This window comes from Antennarius striatus, chromosome 22 (assembly GCF_040054535.1).
Source record: "Antennarius striatus isolate MH-2024 chromosome 22, ASM4005453v1, whole genome shotgun sequence".
NCBI lineage: Eukaryota > Metazoa > Chordata > Actinopteri > Lophiiformes > Antennariidae > Antennarius > Antennarius striatus.
Window position 1 is genome coordinate 6806946 of NC_090797.1, and position 25645 is coordinate 6832590.

The 25645-nt window shown below is 40.7% G+C and overlaps 2 protein-coding genes across 4 annotated transcripts; one reads left to right on the forward strand and one right to left on the reverse strand.

The window, feature by feature from the left end:
• gnptab (N-acetylglucosamine-1-phosphate transferase subunits alpha and beta) lies at positions 1 to 19634 on the forward strand. 3 transcript variants are annotated; one of them, XM_068307546.1, is made up of 23 exons: positions 1 to 153; positions 562 to 667; positions 768 to 955; positions 1403 to 1488; positions 1731 to 1850; positions 2256 to 2306; positions 4066 to 4268; positions 4976 to 5040; positions 5139 to 5273; positions 9944 to 10105; positions 10227 to 10406; positions 10582 to 10752; positions 10847 to 10970; positions 11050 to 11253; positions 11662 to 12680; positions 12756 to 12955; positions 13037 to 13256; positions 13333 to 13446; positions 13580 to 13665; positions 13766 to 13864; positions 13988 to 14155; positions 14788 to 14878; positions 16011 to 17268. In XM_068307546.1, exons 3-23 carry the CDS (start codon positions 794 to 796, stop codon positions 16080 to 16082), a joined length of 3732 nt encoding a protein of 1243 aa, XP_068163647.1. In that variant the 5' UTR covers positions 1 to 153; positions 562 to 667; positions 768 to 793; the 3' UTR covers positions 16083 to 17268. The 3 variants fall into 3 exon arrangements, 2 of the variants coding, with proteins under 2 accessions (XP_068163647.1, XP_068163646.1); XR_011034256.1 differs by lacking the exon at positions 1 to 153 and adding an exon at positions 18609 to 19634 and having other exon boundaries at positions 638 to 955; positions 16011 to 16280; XM_068307545.1 differs by lacking the exon at positions 1 to 153 and having other exon boundaries at positions 638 to 955.
• On the reverse strand, positions 18618 to 24639 carry LOC137589646 (cholinephosphotransferase 1-like). The gene is made up of 8 exons (XM_068307510.1): positions 24218 to 24639; positions 23104 to 23251; positions 22870 to 23011; positions 22693 to 22777; positions 22120 to 22245; positions 21860 to 22018; positions 20511 to 20636; positions 18618 to 18743 (listed from the first exon to the last, which is right to left on the reverse strand). The coding sequence occupies exons 1-8, from the start codon at positions 24455 to 24457 to the stop codon at positions 18618 to 18620; spliced, it is 1152 nt and encodes a 383-aa protein (XP_068163611.1). The 5' UTR covers positions 24458 to 24639.
• Between the last annotated feature and the right edge of the window lie 1006 nt (positions 24640 to 25645).

Genomic DNA, 25645 nt, shown 5'->3' on the forward strand with positions numbered 1-25645 from the left:
AAGCAGCTGTAGAGGAGAGGATAGCAGTCAAGAAAATGAATGGATGTTCATGGTGCCACTCACTAAAGCCCAAGCATGTTGGACAGTATTTGATCTCAGGAGTGCCCACCATCCACACAGGCCTGGAAATAGTGTCATTTCAGGCTGTAACGGGTGAGATTGTCTCGGTATCAGACATGAATCTTTTTCTGAGGTGCAGTAGATATATAGATTCTTCTTCTGAGCTATTGATGTGATAAATGTGGGCAATCTATCATTCATATCAAATGAAGCACAGAACCATCCTCCTAGGAACTCAAATTTATGTATGCATATTTCCATTTAAATTACACTTAACTCAGTTTTTAACTTCAGATTTTGCATAAAGGATCGATTTTGTTTGGGAATGAACACAATGCAGTGCTGGTTTTGTTTTTTGTTTTTCAAATTTTATATACTGGTCTGATCCCCGAAGGAAAACATTATGTTTCACTGTTCACATATCAACTATTCACCCAGCCATTAAACCGACTATGCGTTTATTTACGTAGACAAGTGACTAACCCTTATCTTTTCCAGTAGACCCTGAATGCAGCACAGCTCTGCTCCTCTCCACTAGGGGGCGACATCCAGTTCTGAGCGTAGAAGCACCGGCGCCGGTTGTAGCGTCATCACCGTCGAGAAAGCGGTGAGCGTTATGGGTGTCATGTGTCTCGGTCTGGCTGTTCGGCAGGCAGCGATCAGCTGACACATTCGTGTTCTTTCTAATATCTAATTGCTTAATCTAGTCCGTGAACCTGCGTTTGTTGAGTGCATGCAGCGCTATGCTTCGCCCAGGAGAACCATGGTAGTCGTCAACTCCGTGCTGAAGCTGCTCCAGCGGCAGACGTACACCTGTCTGTCCCACCGATACGGGCTCTACCTCTGCTTCGGGGGGCTCGTCCTCATGATAGTTTCTGCTTTCCAGTTCGGAGAGGTGAGGTTCATTTGCTTTCTCAACTCCAGTCTGTTATTTGCAACTAGTTTTGTTTGTTTTTTTGTCTGACGTCACGTTCTCGACCGCTATGGCTTCATTGTCGTGAGTAAACACGACAGACTCCACTCAGAAAAATGGAAAGTTAAAGAGATCGAGCTCCTCCGGACACAGACGTGGCTCTGCAGAGTTGATCAGGGCGTGTAGTGAATCCTTATGGCGGTCGAGCCAATTCGGTTTCATAATGAATCACTGTTTTTGACTTATTTAACGATTAACCCGGGTTATCTCACACAATAAAATCAAGTTTCAAACTGAAGTCATTCAATATGCCCGGTTGTGCAAATCATTTGTCAACAAAGGAACTTTCCAGTTTGTGTTTTGTGAGAGCCTTGAAGGTTTGGAGGTAATAACACGTGTAGCTTCTAATTCTGTCTTCTCTCTGCACAGTTAGTGGTGGAGTGGAGTCGGGACCAGTATCACGTTCTGTTTGATTCCTACAGGGATAATGTTGGTGGAAAATCCTTCCAAAGCAGGTGAGAAATAAAGACACCATTTATGAACCCTTGAGGTATTACCTTTTTCAAGCTGTATGCAAAATCTCAGAAGCAACTTGATGAGATGGCATGACGTGGCTGAAGGTCTGCGAAGACCTTCCATCATACCTTCAAAGACAGTTGAGAAAAAGAGCTGGAGGAGATTAAAAGTGTATTAATAAAATCAACGTCAGGCTTGAGTTAGGAGGACTGTCTTGAGTGAGTTGTGTTTCTTTCTGCAGGCTCTGTTTACCCATGCCTATTGACGTGGTGTACACATGGGTGAACGGCACGGACGTCGCCCTGCTGAAGGAACTGAAGGTTGTGAAGGAGCAAATGGAGGAAGAACAAAGAGCTCTGAGGTAGCTGTGGCTGCAGTGCCTGTGAGAATGAAGAGTGACTGTAAAATGAAATGGAAACTTTTTTCCTGACCTGCAGCATACAGCCGCCGGGTGCAAACAATCTCAGGTTCCTTGACTTAATCACAATGCAGACGGAATTAGCACACAAGCTTGAAAAAGCAGCATTATTGTTTTCAGTCTGATTGTCTTGTTCAGACATTGCCCCCAGAGCAAGAGATTAAAGGTTAGAGGAACTCTGAGGAGATAGATTCTTTGGTGTTTTGACATGAAAAAATAAGTGGAAGCACTGCAGTTATTTTGTTGATTTGCTTTTATTGACTTATTTAAACACAACCATGCAGTATTGTTACCTTGGTTAGAATAAAATGAGAATATTTTGAATTCAGTGATGTTTTTTGCACACAGGGAACGTCTGGGGAAGAATGCAAACGAGACAACCGAAATGCCAAAAGACAGGTGAGACCAAAGATAAGGATGAGTGGTCAGTGTGGATAAAGTATTCTTTTATGCTCTATTTGATTTTGTATTTTGCGGTGCTATGGCATCGCACCCGGAGTGTCCCCTGCCTCTCACCCATAAGTCTGCTGGATAGGCTCCAGCAACCCCCGTGACCTGCAAAAGTGGAAGAAGAGGATAAGAAGATGAATTATTTTGTATTGTAATTTTACTTACAATATTGCCACAGGTTTCTTAATATTGCTGAAGATACACTCCACAATAAAACCCTTTTGTGTATTGCAACTATATTTTAGATTATCAAACTACAAAACCCCGAAATTATCCTAAAGTTGCCTAAACACTTCTCCTGAACGGTTTAAACAGATCATGAGTAGAACTTACTGGGTATTATTTTGTGCTTAATTTAGATGAATGAATCCCAGATAAAAATCATGCAAATCAAATATTTGTGTGAGGTCATGCTCTTTGATTTGTAGCATTGTCCCATTGTTTATTGAACCAGCTCTTCCACATGTTCTAGTTGAATGGATGCGACAGAAGGAACAATTTGGTTTAATGTTGCCAAGAGCTTTGTTTGTGTCTGTCGCGACTTTTTGCTTTAGGATTTCTGCAATGCTAGAAATGACTGTTGGAAGTGACAATGAAACAACGTTGTGAAAAAAACAACTGATAGTGATGTGGAAAGCAGACGCTGAGCCGGGTAAACGGCAGAGATGTAATTCAAGTGTAAACCAGTGGAACCAGTCAGGGAAGGTTATCTGATAGAGCTATTAAACAACAGATGTTTAGGGTTGTTGTTTTTCTTTTTTAAGCGATTGCTTCCTGGAGGTAAAACAAATGAAGATACAATAAATCTCACATTATCTGATTATATCTAAACAGTTCTACCCTGCAGCATGGATAGAACGTGTGAATCTTAAAACCAAAAATGAAGTGATATCTGGCAGGTCTTTTGACCTAATTTAATTATATATCGACATAAACATGAATTTCTATTTTGCTGAATCTGGATCTAATATTATTGTCTTGATAGAATTGACCTTTTAATCCCTTCGAATGACTCAGCATTGTGTCAGCTCCATACTGGTGTCACATCTCTACTTTTCTCTGTTACAAGAATGTGACGCGGCACATATCGACCCCATCACAATATAGATTCCAATCAGTTAGTGGTGGAACAGTATGAGTTGCTTTTTCATTTTGTTTCTTTGTTGATTGACACTATTCAGAAAAATATTAATAAAATGTTTAAAAAAAACCTGATAAAGTGATCCACAGTCTGCATCGCCTCAAGGATCCACTTGAAATTTTATTGAATCCATCGTCGGCTCAACATCGTCAGAATCCTTTATTTAATTTTAGTTATTTTTCATAATAATTATAACGTAATAATAACAATAAATGAATATTAATAATAGACATGACTGATGACACATCATTCTCCAGCTCTTGTTTGCTTAAGTTCATTCAGATGTCTTGCAGGGTCTTCCTGTCATTGGTTGACGATCAGCCCCTCACTCTTATTTCCTCCTTTCTCTTGAGGTTGGTCTCTGAGTTTTAACCACAGATGCCGAGGGGCCGCCGATGCAATAACGGAAGCCGTTTGCTGAATGTGTGAACTTGACTAATGTCATGCCTGTTGATGTTTGAGTAACCACATATTTAGAGGAAGTGGTCACCTGAGCAACGACAGGAGATGAAGAAACGTGAATTGAAGCTTTTCCTCTCTTTGTTTTTTCTTTTTCTTTTGTATTAGTGCTAAACCAGAATGCCTGCTGTCCCACTGCATCATAGCACCCATGCTGGCCCTGGACCCGGCTCTGCCGGCCAACATCACACTCAAAGAGCTGCCAACGCTTTCACCCTCTTTCTCTGCTGCCAAAGAGCTGCTGATGATGAGCAAACCTTTCCACCCATCCAACAGTGCCTCTGTGGTCGTCTTCCATTCGCAGGCTGACGGTAAATACAGTCAAGTGAAAGGGGTTTGAATGATTCCCAGCAACAAATGAAGGCAAAGGCACAACGTTAAATGATGCCAAGTTGTGTGTGTGAGGTTGTTCAAGGAGAACCAGAAAAACCTCTGAGCAGCAGGCTGATTGCCAGACTAAACAACACTGCAGAAGCGTTTGGGTGTGTGTTAAATGGGCGATCAAATCAAACATTCTACAGCCGTGGTTTATTCTGAGGTGATATATGACCAGGAGCATGGATGATCCACATGGTAAAAGTTATTACATCCTGCGAAGCGGTGATGTGTTGTAATTGTCAGAGTTTGTGTGTCCGTCTGTCCGTCCACCAAATATCTTCACAACTGTTGCAGATAGAAAGATGAAACAAAAGCGTTCTTATCAGTTTGGCAAAAACTCCCAGTTAGAGTTTTATGAAATTTGTTGGATTAGGTTTATAACTGGAACTGGAATTATGGTTTAAAGGGATTAAAAGGGACTATGGGACCTTTGCTGGTTGCTGATCTGATAAGCATTATGACTTCTGAGTGTTTTCACCTGTGCCCATTTGCGTATTGGCTAAAGGGATGACAGAAAATCTACTGGATGGATATAAACATTGAATTTAAATGTTGGTTTTGGGGGTTCTAAACAGCTTCTTTTCTTGTTCTGATTTATTTTAAATCCTTTTGTTTATTGTGTATGAATTGGTTCTTACAGCTGATAAAGCCTTTGCAGATGTTTTCAGAGAAGACCAGAAATTCACTGTGTCCAGATGTTACCTGGTGAGTACATCTGAACTCCTGAATATTTAAAACTTGCTCTTTTCTCTGTGACAGATTAAGGTTATGACGTTATGTTCCTCTTTTTGTGTGTTTCTCAGACGACGGATAAAGAGGCTCCAGGTCTAATCCGAATGCAGTCCTTGGCTTATCTGAGTGGATTCCCATCTTCCTTTAAGGAGACAGAGCAGCTGAGGGTCAAACTTCCCTCCATCATAACCAATAAGATCAAACAGGTATATGAGCAGTTTTTATAACACTGATTATGGTCATGAAGAAGAAACAACTCAAATGCTCAATGAAGAAGCTAACAGATTTTGATAATTCTGTTCTGATCCATTCAAATAGGTCCTAGGTAGACTCTGGGAAGTGGCTTCTTTTCATAGATGATTAGTTCTTTGGTAACAGGAATTAAAAGTGGCTTTTTGGTTGGGATAGTTCCTGATGATCATCGATATTTTTGATAAACTTTTACTTGAGTCTTCTGTTGTGTCTTTGACTTTGAGACTATTCAAAGTAATTAATTTTGATCTGTAGGTTTACTGCTTTTGGGGAAGATATCAGAATAGATATGAAGACTTTGTTTTAATTTCTTAAGTCGATGACCTCTTCTAATCACACACTGTATTTTCATTGTGACCAAAGAGGTAAAAAGCAGCTTCAGCCACTAGATGTCACTCTCACTGTGTCCCATCACTGAAGCATGTCCCACCCTCATTATGTCTGCAGACATACTGTATGCTCTACTGTATGTGTGTGCGCATGGCGAAGTAATCTAAGAAAGGCTGAAGACAAATGTCAAACCTTCTCTGGGGAGGAGGTCCTGCTAAATATGGGCTTTTTCTATTTTAAACAGTTGTGTTTGGATAAAGGGCTTCTGCTCAGCTCGACAACTTGTGTATCTAATAATTTGACACTTCAGAACTGTGCTTTATAATTTGAGAGGGAGAAACACCACCAATGAGCCCGGATTACTCTGAAGTAATCAAGGAAAACAAAACAATGCATCCCGTAGAGACCCTTGTTGTACCAGCAGACAGGCTAGGTATGGGCCAACTGTTTACCTTTTTTCCAATAAAAAAGTCACATTAGTCATAATCATAGTGGATGGATAAATATTGGGGATATATATATATATATATATATATATATATATATATATATGCAAAGAAGCTGCTTGCTGCAGTCAGAATCACTGTATCTTTGTACTTGATATATCAGTTAAACAACATTGACACACATCTCATCATTAAACTAAGTTACCCATAATTACCTAAAGTGCTGGCCAGGATTGCCTGACAGGTCATGTGATAATAACCGGCAGCATTCAGGCTGTAACCTTAGCGGTCTGTGTGGGGGTTAAGTAGAGAACAACTGTTTGGGGTGGTGTGGCGCCAGCCAGCATGGTAATAGGTCACATGAATTCTGCCAACTTTCCCTGCACTCTAGGACACACCCTGTCATCTCATGTACAGTATGTTCATTTCTGGCTTTACCTGTTTGGAGGCCAGGTTTTATCTTTATAAGTGCAACGAGTCAGAAGAGTAGTCCAGGAAATCGGATGGAAAGTGTGTGTGTGTGTGTGTGTGTGTGTGTGTGTGTGTGTGTGTGTGTGTGTGTGTGTGTGTGTGTGTGTGTGTGTGTGTGTGTGTGTGTTTGGCATCCCGGGCTGGAGGTATGCTGATTGCACAGTCCACCACACAATGCACCGCTTGGATTTCAAGGTGTTTCCTGGTGTCGACAGGCCGATTCTATGAAAGAGGGATGATGTGCATAGCGTGGAGGGAGAGCTTCAGCAGTGAGAGTCAGCTGGTATTTATAGCTGGTGTTAGACCGAGTGCTATAGTGATGAAAGCTGCCCCACAGCCCCGATCATCGGCTCGTGCTCCGGCCTGTTGAGTCCTGCCCCCGTGGTTTATGTCTAAACCTTCTGATGCGTTTTCTTTAAGTTTATTTTTATGTTTTGAAGCGCCTGTGTTTGACCACATTGTGTCTCCTCTGCCCTATAAAACAAGAGTCAGAACTTTATTTCCTGTGTAGTTTGTGCTGTACCACACCGGGGTTGTATTAAAAAAAGTAAAGAATACAGTAACGATAAGAAAAATAAGGATTTTTTTTTTTCATTTTAATGCTGTGCCAGTTTTTTCATTTACCAGATTAAAAACATTTAAAAGTTGTAAGAGTCTGTCCTCTGCAAAATAATCGTTTAGGAGTGCATCAGCAGTCTAACACTTATTCTAGTTCAACCTAATTTAACTTGACTCTTAAGGAAATGAATTTTGGCATTAAGTGAATTGTTTCACGTTATTCTTGGATTTATTTTGAACGACTGATTCAAATTGCGTGTGTTTTGTCCCATGTAAATATTTGGGGGCCAGACTAATCAGGTATGTTTTTTAGCTGTACTTATCGTATACAGTAGTTGTTGTACGCTCTTTACAGACTGCTGCAGGAGGCTTACCTCCAGGCTTAGAGCCTCTCCAATCTGGTATTAACATCTGTCCTGAGGGACCTGATCACAAGTGGGCACTCTATGCCCGCTTCACACCTGGTGTTCGTCCCGTGCCCCTCAAATGACCTCATGTCGTCTGATCTCGCTGTCACTCGTGGAGAAAATGAACGTGTATTACGCTGAGACAAAGGTTTTTTTTAACCTAAAGATAGAATTTATGAAATTTATAACATTTGATGATTATCTATAAAGAGTATATTCAGTTTTTCTTGACTCACAGTTGTGTGACTTCTATGGGTCTTGGGAGTTTGTGGTTAACTATTCAATGGATGAAATGGATCTAAAAATACCGTCCATTCATCCATCCTTCCATCGATGGACAGATAACAAGAGCACTAAATAGAAATTAGATGGCGTATTGTTTTCATACTCATACTAAAAATTTGTCCTTTGTATGATCCAGTCTGATCAGGCTCAATGAAGCAACCTTAAAACTGGAACAGATGACGCCGGAGCATGCTCAAATCACCACCACATGGAAAACATTTCCAGTGAAGGTAGATTATGTTAAAAACAACAACAGAAGTCAGTTGTTTGTTGGACCAGTGCTGAAACTGATGATGCAGCTCTTGCACCATTACAACATGTAAATCCATCTACTTAATGGAGACCTGTTAATACTATGGTGAGGATTGCTGCAGTCTGAATGAAATGACCATCAGTTGATGAATCCTTCATTCTCATATTGAATACATGGCCTTATCGACAGAATGTGCAGCTTCTTCTTTATCTACTCCTTTCATCTTGCGTGACATAAGTTTCCATAGCTGTCACAAGACTTGTTGGTGTAAATTCTCTTTGACATCTGAAGCAACTGGACTCTCATTGAGGGTCTGATGATGTTTTGTTCTTCTCATCACAGACCCGTATTCAGGTCTGACTGATTGGTGGGGTGCTTCAGATATTTAAACTCTTCTGGGGTCGCCCACACATGGAGTGTCTTTAAGGTCACACATTTACAGGTGATTCAGGGACAGGGACTATTCTGGGTCTTTACAGTTGTTGAAGACATAAGGACACAAAAATCATCAGCTGTCCAGTTCTCTTAAAACTGTCTCACAGCCTTACCTGATCAAGGAAGTGACAAAGTCTGTATTTAAATTCAACTGTTAAGAGTAAAGTCTTATTTTTCAAGTCTTCTCTTAGTTGGGAAACATTTGTTGTTTATGCTCAGATTTCTGAGCCATAAAAGCAAATTATTACATTTAGATATTTCATAGTAAACTTTGGACAAAATAAAATACTGTAGTTTATTTGCTGACATATGGATTGAGATTCTTGTTTTAGACCACAAAATACTATAATACTTTGACAGTACTCCAACTTTCCCACAATTCAAAACCATTTAAATATATTTTCAATACCATCTTTATAAAATGAAAAAAAACAAAACTTGATTGTTAAACTTTACGTATTTATTTCCATATACAGAATTTTTCATCGTGACCTCGTCACTAGTCAGGCTGATGCGTCATCTGTTTTTTTCTAAAACAGTCGATACACATTGGTAGTCATGCAAGGCCATCACACATGCCTCTGCTTTGTATGACTGTCAGAGCTTTATCAGAACTATAAAGGGAGCTATGAAAAAGACGGCAATGTGATCTAGGGCTTTCTGCCTCCTGGCTGCTTCCTGCTGGGTATATAAGATGCAGCTAATCCTCGTCACCTAAAAACAGGAGGAGAGGAAACAAAAGGAGAACAGAAGTTCAAGTGAGACGCTTTGGGTCAGAGAGAGTATGTAACAAGGAGTCTTTGAGAGATGAGATGGGTGGAACAGTCAGTGTAAAACCATGGGTATGGGCCTCATGTGCTACACACACACACACACACACACACACACACACACACACAATATGATGGGGATGTCAACAATAAATCATGTTCAGACTCAGACACTTCTAAACTGTCATTTGGAGGAAGGCGTCAGCGGAAATGTTGAGGTTGTTCATTGTAAACTAAAAGAAGCAGTCTGCAACCATTCCAGCTGGTGTGTAAACTGCACAAGCGTCAGCATGCTGAAATTGTCACAGAGGACATGTTAACATGCCAATGGCTAGAATGTAATGTTTGTCAGGTTCACCACCTTAGTTTAGCATTGTCGCATCCTGACATTGTCAAGTATATTTTGAAGAATTTTGTCTCCTGAGCAAAAATGTAAGGCAGTTGGTGGGAATTGGAAATGTCAGAGGGATCCATCAAATTTCATGGCTATCCGTCGTGAATTTTATTTTAAAAACAATGCCACACTGGAACAGCAGTTTGTGTAAAACGTATACAGTATGAATATCTTGACTTGAATGAATTTAGACTTTTCTCTTTTTTTGTAAATTCACAATTTTCAATTTTGGAACACAGGAGTACCGTTTCATGATGATGTTCTGTTTCCCACAGTTTGAGTTGTACTCTGAGGCCAGCATCGCTCTGCTTCACCTGAAGACCCCGCAGGATTTCACAGACCTGGCCCAGCAGGCTAAAAAAAACCTGACCTTGGATGGGAAAGAGTTAAACATAAGCCCTGGCTACTTGTTCTGGGACCTCACTGCCATCTCACAAGTATGGCTGGTCCTCTTTATCTCTGCCCACACGTATACATTTATTAAATAGTTGTTGGTTTTAGAACTACTGTGATATTGTTCCCTGAGATACAGTATGTGTATTTTGCATCTCTTTGCAGTCTAAACAGGATGAAGATGTGTCAGCCAGCCGATTTGAAGACAACGAGGAGCTCCGTTATTCGCTGCGCTCTGTGGAGAGACACGCCCCATGGGTGCGCCACATCTTCATCGTCACGAACGGACAGATTCCCTCCTGGCTCAACCTGGACAACCCCAGAGTTACTGTTGTCACACATCAGGTAACATTTAAGCCCCAGCATCTCACTCACCGTGTTGCTCTTTGGGTGGTCAGCTTATTTTTAACGTTAAAATTTGAGCACAATTAGCTAGTCGCTTTTTAGGCACACATAAATAAACTGCATCATTAAAGATTAAATAATAACTAAACTGATTATGTTTGTCTTTGACTTCCAGGATATTTTCCTGAATCAAAGCCATCTTCCTACTTTTAGCTCACCTGCCATTGAGACCCACATCCATCGCATCCCCGGGCTCTCCCAAAAGTTCATTTATCTTAACGACGATGTGATGTTTGGCAAAGATGTCTGGCCGGACGACTTCTACACACACTCGAAAGGACAGAAGGTGCGGATGCAACATCCAAAAAGCTTGTAAACCCTCCATGTTGGAAGTTTATCCAACTGGCGTTTGAATTTTTTCTTTCCTTACATTCCTGTAGGTGTATCTCACGTGGCCTGTCCCCAACTGTGCCGAGGGTTGCCCAGGTTCTTGGATCAAAGATGGATACTGCGACAAAGCCTGCAATAACTCTGCCTGTGACTGGGATGGAGGCGACTGTACCGGTGAGGAAATTCAGCTTCCTTGTATAGATGGAGCATTAGTTTCACTCATGCCTGATGTGTTTTTACTTTTCTCTGGCAGGTACAGCAGGGAGTAATCGATTCGCGGCCGGGATTGGCGGTGGAGGGGCTGGACCGGTGTGGCAGTTTGCAGGTGGTATCGGAGGTCTTGGGGTGATTACCTACTGTAATCATGGATGTGCCAACTCCTGGCTGGCAGACAAGTTCTGTGACCAAGCCTGTAATGTTCTCGCCTGTGGTTTTGATGTGGGAGACTGTGGGCAAGGTGAGTTATTTGAAAATCCACACTATGTTGATTATTCGTAGGCAAATTCACTTCATAACATGAACTAATGTCAGGATTTATTAGATGACAGGTTGGTTTAGTGACATTTTTTGTTATATTTTTCCTCTTTATTGTGCCTTTCAATACTTAAAATGCTTTTCCACAATTTTTTTTTTTTTTTCTGTGGAAAGATGATTTTAAGGTGAGTGTGAAGACAATATTCACAATTATAATAGATTAGATGTTTTTGTTCAGTTTCAATGTTCCCATTCCAGATTTGCTTTAGGCTGAGAATCATAGACAGGATATCAAACCTTTAAAGTATTCAGAGAGTTCTACATGTAAGATGTGATCTAATTACAAAATCTCTCCATATGGTATAAATCCTGTATGTATTATGTCTTGCAGAACACTTCGGCGAGCTGTACCATGTGACCCTTCAGAGAAATCAGAGCCTGTACACCCTCCCAGTAGGTGAAATCAGACCATATTTCAGCTTCCATAAACTGGCTCACAGAGTCTCAGAGGCCCACGTTAGCGACGATGCAGTGGTTCGCCACACCTCTGTTGCCAACAAGTGGAAGACCATCCATCTGCTGCTCAATCCCAACCACAACCTCACCCAGATCCAGTACAACATCACCTTCCAGAAAGAGGACGACACAGAGTTCATATGGAGCTTCAGTGTCGTTGTCGACACTCGTGATGTACCTCAAGCTAACGTGTCCCAGTCTGCAAACACAGATATTGACAAAGAGATAACAACGACTCCTTCTCCAGAGCCACCATTCCAGTTCTCAGATATTCCTGAAGACAAACTAAGACCTAAAATTCAAAAGAGGGAACCTGGAGAAACTCTGGAGGGGATACATGCTCCGTCACTGAATGTCTCACTTCTACCAGCTGCTGTGCAAAGTGAGTTGCAAAAGCTGGAGGAGAAATTTCTCATTGGTGATATTACTATGAAAGGCTATAACCTCACAAAGGCCGAACTTCTAAAACCTTTTATAACACTGGCTTACAAACAGAAGGTTGCTCATTTACATCCAACTAATGAGAATCAGGGAAAGTCCAATTTCAATAGGGAGAAAGTCCAGGGAAAGTCACCTGTGGATGAGAATTCACAAGAAGAAATGATCGAGAAAGAAATTGTTCTGCCTGAAAAACCTGCCACTACTATTGTTCCGGTCGGTATAAATGACAACCAGAAGAAAGACTTTGAAAATAATATCAATACTGCAATCGAAAGGCCCAGGATTTCCAAACTACTAAGCAGCATTTCAAAAATGAAGAGCACCGAAAGGCACGAAGAGGCAGCTGTTGGTGCAGAAAGAGCTCCAGTGGTGAGGAGACTCCATCAGTTTATTTCCCCAGACCGAGGCTTCCTGCCATGGGAGAAGACAAAATACTTCCAGGAGCTGCTTGAGGTAAGTCAGACCCACAACTTTTTCAGTTTTCTTGTCAGGTTTAGTTGAGATGTTAATGTATCGCCACAACTGCAGGAAGAGGAACGTCTGCAAAGGGCAGTGTCATACGAGACTGATGGCGCCGCCACCATCCGAAGGCTGCAGGATACTTTTGCTGACTCGCTGCGCTACGTCAACAAGCTGCTCAACGGCCAGTTTGGATTCACGTCCCGAAAAGTCCCCGCGCACATGCCTCATATGATTGACCGTCTGGTCATGCAGGAGCTGCAGGATACGTGAGTTTAGCCAGAATACTTGAGTGTTTTGGATGTTTCTTAAGAGACAACACCTTAAAATGTTCTGCATTCCATTCTCAGCTTCCCAAAAGAGTTTGACAAGACATCAGACCACCGTGTTCGCCACCCAGAGGACATGCAGTTTGCCTTTTCATACTTCTACTTTTTGATGAGTGCTCAGCAGCAGCTCAACATGTCTGAGGTGTTTGACGAGATTGACACAGACCACTCAGGCGTCCTTTCTGACAGGGAGATTCGGACCCTTGCCACAAGAATTCACGAGCTACCTCTCAGCCTCCAGGTCATTAGCCTTTACACATGATTTCATCTTCTGGATTTTAGGTGTCCATATCTAACATTTATTTCTGCTCGTGTAGGACCTGACAGGTCTGGAGCAGATGTTGATAAACTGCTCAAAGACGCTCCCGACTAACCTGACCCAGCTCCATCTGGTGAACCCAACTCAAGAAGCCTACTATGACCTTAGCATGGTGAGTCACACTTGAAATGAATGTGTAGGACAAAGAAAACCCTAAAAATGTTTGATACTACACCTAAAGCAGTACAAGGTAAGACATTTCTTTTGCCAATGCTAAATGTTGGATTTATATTTTGTACTTCCAGCCTCCTGTCACTAAAGGCATCATACTCCACTGCAAGGCCATCACAGAACGGATCCACAAGGCCTTCAAAGACCAGAATAAATACAAGTGAGGACTTACGCATCATTGCTTTGATTGAATAATTAAAATTAAAATAAATAAGTTATTCTATCTGCTGTTCTGCTTCTAACCTGCCTTTATTTCAAAGGTTTGAAATCATGGGCGAGGAGGAGATAGCTTTCAAGATGGTGCGAACTAATGTGTCCCATGTCGTTGGCCAGTTAGATGACATCAGGAAGAATCCCAGGTCAGGAGGACTTTGTGTAGATAATGATTTTTTTTAGCATCTGATTCTTTAGAATTGTTTTAGCATTGTCGCACATTTAGGATGTGAAACATGACTAAGACCTGCATGTTCACTAAATTTCAGGAAATTCATCTGTCTGAACGATAACATCGACCATAACCACAAGGATGCTTCTACAGTGAAAGCTGTGCTGAGAGACTTCTATGAGTCCATGTTCCCGCTGCCGTCACAGTTTGAATTGCCCAGAGAATATCGCAATAGGTTCCTCCATATGAACGAGCTCCAGGACTGGTAGGATATGAAGTTTGTAGACATCCCATAAGTCGCTGAAAGACTTTAAGCAAAACCGAGGTTTGCATTAGCAAGGCAAGCAGAATGGCTCAAGGCAGGACTGATTATTTGGTCTTCCACTTGACCATGGTGGAATATCATTACTGTTCTACACGCAAGATTAAATTTATTTTCAGGCTGGAAAAAAAATCCCGGTTAATGCTTTGTAAAATTACTCAAAATATCAAACCTGCCCGTTGTGTTCCAAGACCGAGGCAGTGTCTTCTTCATACTTACTTTATCTGACCCGTGGTTAAAAATGTAAAATGGAGAAGAACTGTAAACGAGCTCCCTTTTGATGTTTCATCTTGATCAGTGACTCAACCTTGGTTAACAATTTGTCGCTGGCACCACATGGTGCTGAATGCTGCCAGGCTGGATCAGTGGTGACCCATCTTCAGAGGTTCAGAGGGTTCTCGCGGTGTGAGCGTGCCAGCATTTAACCCCATTGCCCTGAGAAAACTCCTCCCCTCCTAGTGGTTACATTAGAACACAACCAGCCTCCTCTCCACGGAGAATATTTCTGTCACGCAATCAGGAAACACACCTTTGATCTCTTTATTTCAACTAACCACAGTGTCTTTTCACCCCAGGCGAGTTTACCGCGACAAGTTGAAGTTCTGGACTCACTGTGTCCTTGTGACGCTGGTGATCTTCACAATCATTTCCTTCTTTGCAGAACAGGTTAGTGTTTGCAGTTCAGACCACACATGAACACACAGGATATGTGCTGACAAACATCTATTTCCATAAATTTCATGGATGTTGTGATCAGCTAAGGACACAGCAATTCTTAAAATGTGAGCTTTCTGTCCTTGTTGGCTTTAATCATACAGTAGTGTTGATGTTGATCTTCGTTGTTGCCAGATAAGTGGAAGTTCCAGCCAAATTATTTTGAAATCAGGACTGTGTTATGGAACAATGTTCATGTCAAAGACTGGCAGTTTGATACTAAATGGAGACGAAGATAAATACCAGACTTTAATATTCATTGACCCAGGATTAACAGTGAGATTTTACGAGCACGTCCCTAATCCACAGGTTTACACTTCCTACTCAGCATACCTAAAGAAAGCTGAATACACTTCTTGCAGTGACCTGAGGAGAATTTCCCCCACTAGTGGGTCAGACTAGTCCAGCTTCTCTTTTGCCACACAGTGTTTTCTTTTGGCTCCAGATGAGCCTTGGCTGGTTCTGCTGCGTAAGATATAAAGATAGAGAAATTTGAGTTAGCTTTGTGTGCAGCGTGGTGTTTAGAGAGGGAGGATCATTTCAATCCTACTTCTAAGATTATCTTCCTTAGGTTACAAAGGATCTGAGGGGAATTGATGTCTTATTTTAGTCTAAATAACTTACGCGCTCTTGAATGACTGGTGAAGTACATACTGTACAACATGAAGTTGACTCCACAGCTGACATAAACTCAGGCCATGTCCAATACGTAGCTGGGTATTTCCATAAACAAGTATATTTTTCTACAGTTAGGCCTATCGTCCACACGACAACGCAAGGTTTTTAAGAAGTACATCTTGCTTGCGTAACATGTGTGTGTGACCAGAGTTTAGAAACAACATGGATGTCTTTAAAACTATGTTGGCGGTAGCAATTGTCCAGGTGTTTTATGTTGTCTTGTTTCTGCAAGCCCAAGTGCTGCGGCTCCACATTTAGCGTGACCGAAGGTTTGACACTTGAAATTTGTTCATCTGCTTTACCTTTATTACAGTCGTAAAGTTTAGGTAATGCATATATTTTGCTACAAATGCACCTCATCTCTTTCGTAACTCTTTCGCTAACCACACCATTTCTCCTCCTGCAGCTGATCCTGCTCAAAAGAAAGCTGTTCCCCAGACGCAGAGGGAACAGGGAGAACAACCCTGAGAGGGTATGACGGAGGAATTCTTCCTAACTTGTTTTGAGCACCGCTTCGGTCTCTCTAATCAGTGGAGAGGACTCAGACAGGAAAACATGAATATGAAGCTGTCGGTGCAGACAGACGAGTGAGACTTGTGAAACAGCAATCATTTTTGTCAGAAATGAAGAGTGGAGCTGGCCCTGAAGGGAATGGCAGACAGAAAAGAAACCTGAGGTGGGGAATCAGAGACTTTTGCACAACACAAACTTCAACACAAAACACTTCGTCAAAACTGTATGTCCCTCCTTCTGTCATTGATGGATGTGGTTTCAAAGTCTGAAGCCTTTACAGCTCTTCAGCGTTTGTTTGTGTGTGTACGTGCGTACATACATACCATTAAGCCATTAAATACCCATGCATAAGTAATGAATAGATTAATTAGTGCTCATAACCCATAATCAGTTGCACACATTTCAAGGAAACAAAGATTTTATATGTCATTTATTCATTTCAGCATTTTTGTACTTTCCACTCATTGTAGGTTGAACATTGTCGCGATTCAGACTCTTTGCCATTGGATTCTGAGAAATCTGTGGGTAGTTTTTGGTTTTCCAGGCAAGGTTAAAAAAGTGATTAAAAAATAGTAGATTTAAATCAAAATTGGTACTCACAACCCTGGTTGTGTTTTGCTTTTACTGCTGTTGCTCCCTTGTGAGGAGTGAAGGAGCGTCTATGTTCAGGTTGAATTAAGTGTGAAGGCATGTCCAGATGTTTGACTGGTGCCATCCGTCGGCTGTTAGGTCTCTGCGTTACGTTTTTGCAAAACGGAAAAACTTGAAGTGCCTTTGTTGTTCATTCCTTATCATTTTTTTGTTGTTGTTTAATTCAGTTTCTCTCTTAAACATGTCTCACATCACAGTCTGATATTGTGATTTCATGAGAATGAATGGAATATATGATAATTATTCTTAATGCTGTAAATGTGATTCTACAGCTTGGATGCCCCACCCAACCCCACCTGTATTTGTGTCCCTGTGGGACTCTACAGGATCGCTACTGTCTGAAATTCAGACAACCTCAGCATGTTGCGTAACTTATTTTGATCGCGGTATTGTGACTGAATCACATTGTCTGGTGCATCCGAATCGAATGTAATCATATCCTCACGCCCAACCTTCAGTTCATGGACTCCTCTGAATTAATTAAAATGTGATCCGGTTCAGTCATCTTGGTCTTTTTTGTGTGAATGTAACTTAGTATATTTACTCAAGTACTGATTTGGATAGTTTTGATGTACTTGCACTTCACTTGAATATTTCCTTTTAATGCTATTTCACATGTCTGTTTTACAATGTGTGGTTTTTTTTTTTTTTTTAATTGTTCATGTAAAACAACTCCAGCCTCACCAAACATAATAGTCCAAAAATATGTTGGATGGTTATAAATGAAGTTGAATGTTTTTAATTTATGCCATCAGGTTTTCATGTCACTTTTGCTGAGACTGTATATCAGTCTTGTTTCAATGAAAGCTCTCAAACAGCATATCTGCATCGGTCCGAGTTAAATACTCACAATTACTGACTGTTCCATTTGTTTCTTGTGCTGATTTGTGTTTGTTACTCTGTTATTTAATTTTTACACCGAAGATGTTACGAGATTGGGGATTTAATAAAGTATATGTTGCCTTTATGAAGAAATATGTTCAGAGGACATGCTTCCACACATGGAGTACTTTAATTATTTCAAATTGATCACATCAATCTTTTCGGTTGTTCCCATCAATATATCACCTGGGTTTGATTTTCTACACATTGAATCATTTTTAAACTGCTAACAGGACTTTTCCTTCAGCATATGATACTTAATTTCAGCTCAATAACAGATGTCCACTCTGCTATTAAAAAGTTGATTTTCTTTTATTACTGAACAGTGCAACATGGTGTTCATGGTCAACGAAGCAAAACCACCTTTGAAACCCGCCCTGCTTTAATGTCCATAAACCTGCAGAATCTGACAACAATAATGTTTCCCCAAATAGCATTTAAAAATGAAAGTTATTGTACCCTTAAAGATTTTACCAAAAGAAACATCCTTTTTGATCCCAAAAACTAAAAATGAACCGTCACAAATATTCAGTAAAAAACCAAAACCTGAAAATCCTCAAGAACAGAATAAAAGGATCACTTTTACAGGTATAAGTCCATTTTAGTCCAGAGGGTTAGTGTGGACATTGTGTAGGACTGTAAGTACCTGGGGGTCAACAATGATTAGACTGGACTGAGGGAAGCACTCGGCGTCCCTCTGCAAACTGTCTCTGGTGCTGAGGAGGATAAAGTCCTTCAGCATCTGTGAAACATTATAAAAATATAATGTATGTTTCTTCCTGTAGCCGTCAAACTGCAAATCCCTGACAGTCTGATGGTGAGGAGGAAGACTTTTTGCTTTTGTGAACCTTTAATATGTTCTTGAGCAGTTCAAATGTACAAAAAGCAATTTCCCCTAAAGTATTCTGATTCTGCTTTCAAGAGTATATATCTCTCTGTCACCCCCCTCTTCCCACAGAACAAGCCATTAGTTGTGGTGGGCATGGGTGGTGTGGTTGACAGAGGACACGGTAAAGATACCGAGGTGCAGTTGGGAAGAAATCTGGCGGGACGCTCTTGTGAAGTAAACCGCTAGATCCAGAGAACTGAAGACCTAAAGAAAGAAGATGATCAGACATTAAGGTCAAGCATTGCAGAGGAAATTCTGAGATTAAAAATCTGTAATTTGTTAAATATCAGTGTTTACATACACATTTATAGTATTAATCTATGGGTGTTTACATTTTTTTGCAGGTCCAGAAAATACTCTATTAAATGAATGTATGGATTTAAATGGCTTGATATTCATTAAGCTGTATGTTGAGAGCCAAACGTGTTTTTTTCGGACTTTGATGCAGATACAGTGAGTGCTCTACTGAGTGCCAGGCTGGTTCTTTTTTTTAATTTCTGTTTATGTCATTCTCTGTACTTGTACAGTCTTGTGCTTAACTGGATTTTTTTTTAGCATGTAAAGACAGTTGTAAGACTTAGTTGTGAGTTTCAAAGTGTGAAACTTTAAAAGTCATGAAAACCTTTCCTTTAGCACAGGTTTTCCTTTGAAAAGAAGAGTTTATGTTAACGTGATTTTCAGCACAGAGAGTTCAGGTGATCCTGGCATTATCTAGTCAACTCTACCAAGAACTTGGAGGAGAATATGGAGACTCCCCAGCACTGCAGCCTTCTGCATTTCACAGAGTGTCAGAAAGACTACTCCCGATAACAAAACTGGGCACTCTTGAACAGTGTCAAGAGATCAGGAGGTTGGGGACGGCATTAGCTCAGTCCACCAAGCCCTACACTAGGGACCAGAAGTCACCGGCTCAAGACCAGAGTCTGACAAAAAAAAAAATTTTGGTGTTGAGCTGGCAAAGTTAGGGTTAATATAAATTCCATTTTGATATGCTGGCTTCTTTTCTCACCCTGAAGTTCACATAAATATTGTTACTTTTAAACTTGTACCGATTGCTGCAGGCCTTTTCCTTGCATGGTTCCCCCTAGGCCGGGCATATCAAGGGGTAATGTTTTTCTTTAGTGGCCTTATATATTTAGTTTTCAATTTTCTCCAAATTGATTTTTGCCTTTTTAACATTGCTAGATGTTGACCTAAAGCAAAGCGCCAGCCATTGTTGCTAATTTAAGCTGAACCAGTTTACTTTCATTAGTGTTGTGAAAAATAATCTTTCCAGTAAATGATTACTAAGAGTGAAGCTAGAATGAAAACTTAAAAAACTAAGATTTGATTTTTTAAATTCAAAGCTTTGGACTCAGATCACACAAGCAACAAGCTGGCTGAGGAAGTGAGTGAATTAGAGAACACTTCATGTGTCTCTTATTGGAGTGTGGCACGATGCACTGACTCCTAAGCAAAATCAATGAGTTTGAACCCAACTGGAAAAGTACAGTAATTTGCAATCTTAGAAAAGAAAGTGTGATAAATTACATATAATCTAATAGAAAATAGTAATATCAATTTAAATTTGAGGGAGTAATTTAATATTTTTCCACTGTCCTCTGTGAGGACAAATAAGTACAGACTTTATATGAAAATAAAATGTCCTCATTGGAGCCATTGGAACTGAAAAACAGTCTCTGAGGGTTGGCTCTAACTAGCTGATGTACATCTAGGTCATGGAACATTATGTACACAATCATTGTGACACACACTAATGCTTTACCAATGCATTGTTTCAGATGGTAATATGTCACTACGGAGTTAGGCAGACTATTTAGAGCTCACTATTAAGTGCATATGTGGTAACCACTAAGGAACGTAAATTAATAGCTAAACAGTAGCTCAGTTAAATGGCTGGATCTGTTAAGGGTGCTATATTTTAACACCTAAAACAACAGAGGGAATATTACAAATGCCTGTGGCACTTACCAAAACAATCCAAAGGAGGATGTGTTCATCGATGAAGCTGTCAAAGCATTGGTTGAGGAAGAGGAGGATGGGGCCTATGAAGGATGTGTCCACTAATGGAAATGTACTCTTGGTCATGTGAACAATCTACAGAGCCAGAGGGAAACACACGGAGTAAAATCACACCAATGAAACACAAGCAAAGAACACACTGATCCATCCATCTATCTTCTTAAAGACGAGAACATCGTAATTGTCTCGTTTGCAGCCGCTTTGCGGGTCATGGGGTAAGCTGGTGCCCCTCCGAACTGCCTGTGGCGAGAGGTGGAGTACACCCCAGATGAGTGACATGTGAATCCAAAAACTTACAACAGGAACAGTCCGACCTGTAAAACCGGTGCATCAAAAAGTAGGTGCTCAGGGGGAATTAAATCATTCACTGCCAGCCGTTTTCAGAGCAGTGATATCCACACTGCTAGTGGTTTTATATCATTTTGACCTACAGAATATTGTGTTCTATATCTTATGTTTACACCGAAACTACCAGCAAAAAGTGTGGACACTTCTTTCATCAGGAAAGTGATCGGCAGTAGAACATTGGCCAGTTTGATCAAAAACACCATGCTTAAGTGACACCTCAAACGTTTCAACAGTGATTTCCTTCTATAAAATAACGACATTGAGAAAAGACCTTTGATGTTAAAATATTAATTCATTTCTTGAACATATAACTGTGTTCAACACCTACATATGACAAAAATGTATGCTTTTCTGATGTTACAGCTATAGCATGAGCTCCACGACAGCTCTCTGGGGTCCAGGGGTTGCAATGTAGGGCACTTGTGTCAAACTCAAAGCCCGCGGCCAAATGTGGCCCGCCACATCCTTATATGTGGCCCGCGAAAGCATTGAAGGTCAGAGTGTAAAAACAAATAGGTTAAAAGTGTGCTTCGACCAAAAACTAAATTTCCCACAATGCAGCAATTAAGCCCATTTTAGCATTGACAAAAACATTTTGAACAAAGTTAATTGATTTGAACAAGTCTTAATTTGGGTTTGATGTAATTTTTCTTTATTCATTTGGATAGTTTGATCCTTGATTGATGGAATTGTGTGGGTTTTTGTTTTATAAACTGACAAATTAGAAGGATTTATGTTACAACAGAGCAACACGTAAGCATATTTTTTCTGTGTAACTGTGATGTCTGTAATGTCTATAAGTAATAAATTCAGAGTTATGTAACAATAAGAAGTAGTTACAATTATTTCACATTACATTGTATTACTTTTTTTTGTAGTAGACGTCACTAGCAGCGAATGAGTTAAAACTGAAATCACAAAGTCTACACAATCAGAGAGGATGAACGTACTAATAGTTTGTTGGTGAGTTTGGACATAACCATGCCAAAAGTGAGCAGGTACAAACAGGAGTGGTTCTCAAAAAGGCGGCTCGAAGACCTTTTGAAAACGATGAAGGCCAGAGTAAGAACGAAGCCAACGTTGATCCCTGGACTCAGAACGCTTTTGTTCTACAGGGAGAGACCGTTATTAAATATGCATCACAACATATTACAAGCTTATAAGGTGAGAACACTTTGCATGAGATGTGAAAATGTTTGTGTTGACTTACAGCCACAGAAGAGTCTTTTACACGTCCCTTCAGAATATCACGGAAGTTGTTGTAGCTGGAGTAGGTTGCACCTAGAGTTATTCCAATGACCGGAAAGATGTATGGCTTCATTCCGAGGACTGGCGACTATGTAAATACATGAAGGTCAAATTAATGTGAAGATGCAAAGATGCATTTATATGACATCATCAGCTCTTGTAGCCAGATCATGTTGAACAGATAACCTGTTTCCTTGTCTCACATGATGAAGTTTACAGATGCAACAAGGAATATATATATATATATATATATATATATATATATATATATATATATATATATATATATATATATATATATAAATAAATTCTAATCAAAGACATGAGAAAGAATTAAAACATGGACAGAGTGTGATTTTGCTGTTTATCTTCAACAAATGATGTTGAGAAAAGTGTGCAAAAAGCAGTGCTATGACCTTCACAGCAAATGCTGTTCTGAAGATACTCAATTATCTAATTATCAGGATGAATAAATGTGTTCCTGTGTTGTCCTTTGTTACATGTCAGTGTGGAAAAACGTATTATTTTCAGTTACCGTGGTTTGCCAAAAACTGATGCCTCCAAACGCCGATATCAAATACATCAAAATGACGACCATGTGTCCCTCTGTCGCATCAATCCTGTGGGGAAAGTAACAAGGATTAGTAGGAATTGGTGTAATCTGTGTAATCTCAAAAGTTTAATGTTCAACATAATTAAATGTGTAATTTACAAGCCAAAGTGAACGGTCCCAGAGACGTATGTCTGCCAGACGGAGCAGAAGAATATGAACATTGCTATAAAACTACAGAAGAACATCCAGTTTGGTTCGAATCCTAATCCGCATGAGATGCATGTTCCCACAGCAATAAACACTGAAGACAGAAATAAAGACAAAGACATGTTCATTTCTCTGGTCCTGTGTACAGAAAATAGACAAATGACAGTTTTGGATTCAGTTGTCCACCCATGGAGAGAGAATCACAGCCGTGGTCAAAGAGCTCCTCTAACGGGGTGTCCTGGTCTATCCTCCTGCCCTGTTTCCCATCCAAGGAATCCAGACACTGGTACATCAAGAGGCCCACAGCACTCATTATGAGGGCCCATGATGGAGCCTGTTGGTGGGGGGAAGACATTTGTTTGTAGCAACTCACACACTTTCGAGCCTATAGTATATATATATATATATATATATAAAGTCTCCAAAGCTGTGTAAAATCAATCAGTGGTGGTGGACGGACCACCGCCAGAACTGAAGAAGTCTCTTGGATGAGGGGCAAAACGTCTTCAAGAAACTTTCTTAAAGTCCAGTGGATTAATTTAAAACCGCTTTAGGTAACCATGACCTGGATAACTGAGAACCTACACAGACATACTGTATATATAAAGTCTGTATGATGGCTCATGACTTGGCGGTTACCAGAATAAACACTTTAAGTCTGCAGATATGATCAGTCTCTATTGATATTTCACTTTACCTTTCTCCCAGACAGGACTGCCACAAAATGTACAACAGGTCCTAAATGAAAATTCTCCTCCAGCCTCTCTCTCAGACTTGCTCACACATTTCTTACATTAAAACTCTCGTCTTCATTGAAAAGCTATTGAATGGTCTATATTTTGTTTGCGATATGATGTCCAGATTCCTACAATATAATAAAAAGGGTAAACAGCTGGTGTTCCTCCCTCCAATTTATCATGAGTACATAAATTATTTCATAAGCGTTCTTGTGACAGCACCACCCACTGAAAAGTCCTTTCAGATCGACTGCTGATCATAGATTAACTGAGTGGTGCAGGTCTTCTATTGCATTCATAGTAGATTTTATGTTTGGGTTGAATGTGGAGGATTTTCACATAAATTTGAAGACTTTTTATAGAATCATCTAAGCACTGATGTTTCTAATTAGATTCAGCAGTCTGTAATAGATATATGGACCAAACTAGGAAAGTATTTTCTATATGTTAACAACAATTTGCTAAGCTTTAGGAAACAAAAAAATGTTAAAAAAAAAGAAAGGAAAAAAAGCCTAAACTATCCCAGTCTGAAACACCTGACATGTCATTGATGTTGTACTCACCTCCTCTCTGGCAGTAGGACAATAATACGCAAGCACAAGTGTGTAGGTGAGATTAGTCAGCAGTCCACATGCTGTCAGGACGTTTGGTGAGATCCATGGGGGGACGAATTGAAAGAGCCAGCTCCAGTAGATCTGACACAGCGGCTCCAGGATGGTTTGTCCCGACGCGCTGTATTTATGTGATTCCAACCGGATGAGCTCAGCAGATGATATCGGCTTAGGCCACAGCAAACTAAACATTTTCAGTCAGGTTACTCCTCAAATCTACCTAACAACCTTCCATTTTGTCACCCAAACAATGTTTAAAAAAGATATTTAAAAAAAAAGAAGACTGGTTTGAATACATTCACAGAAAATGGATTGTTTGCTTAGTTCAGTTAAATTTTTTGGCCTAACTTACAGAAAGAAAACAAAAAATTCCCACAAATACCATCAGTGCCTCACAGCAACAAAGTTCCAGGTTCGATTCCTTTCTGTGCCGAGTTCCTACAGTCACAAAACATGCAAATGCGGTCACACCAAAGTGTGAGTGTAAATTAGACCACACCTATAATGTATGAATGGGCGGATGATGGATGGGTGGCACCATTCCAACACTGATCAGGCAGCCACCGTGTGTTCATCGTTGTCTGGTCCTGTTTTGAGTCAGTCCCTGCGTGTTTTTTGACGCTGTGCCAAAATTACTCCTGAGAAGAAACCAGGCTGGAGACACATGAAAATGAACCGCATAAAGGTGAACTCTAGTTAGGTGCAGCTTCCTCTTCAGATACACCAGGCATAGGGGTCCACACTCCCACTAGGATTTATTCTAGGTTTGAGGAATTAAGCTGGAGTTTGTGGGTTTTCCCACCTCTTATATTTTAGATTACCAGCTCCACTGTTAAGCAGTCAGCCAGTCATCTTCAGATTACCACCGCTGTATCCGCCGCAGTGGGTCACGACATAGAGCGTGAGGCGGGGGACACTCCAGGCACGACGCCAGTGCACCGCGGAGCCACACACAAAGACACACAACCATGCACATACACACTCATTCCTAAGGGCAATTTGGAACGGCCAATCAACCTGAAGCGCATGCTTTTGGAGGTGGGAGGAAGCCGGAGAACCCGGAGAGAACCCACGCAGACACGGGGAGAGCATGCGAACTCCGCACAGAGCGGGACTGGGATCCGGGTGCGCCGTGTTGTGAGGCGGCAGCGCTAACCACTGCGCCACCGTGCCGCCCTAATCCACTGTGTTCATAATCAAGTTTACATGTCCAACATCTGGGTTTATGACCTCTTCCTTTTCCACAGTGACCTTAAGGTCATAACAAACACCCTGCAAGACACACAGACACTGTGCATTGATGTTAAATTCAGTGTTCTTATAACTCATTCCACTAAAGGTGCAAGTTGGAACACGTGAAACATCTGGTAATATTCCAAT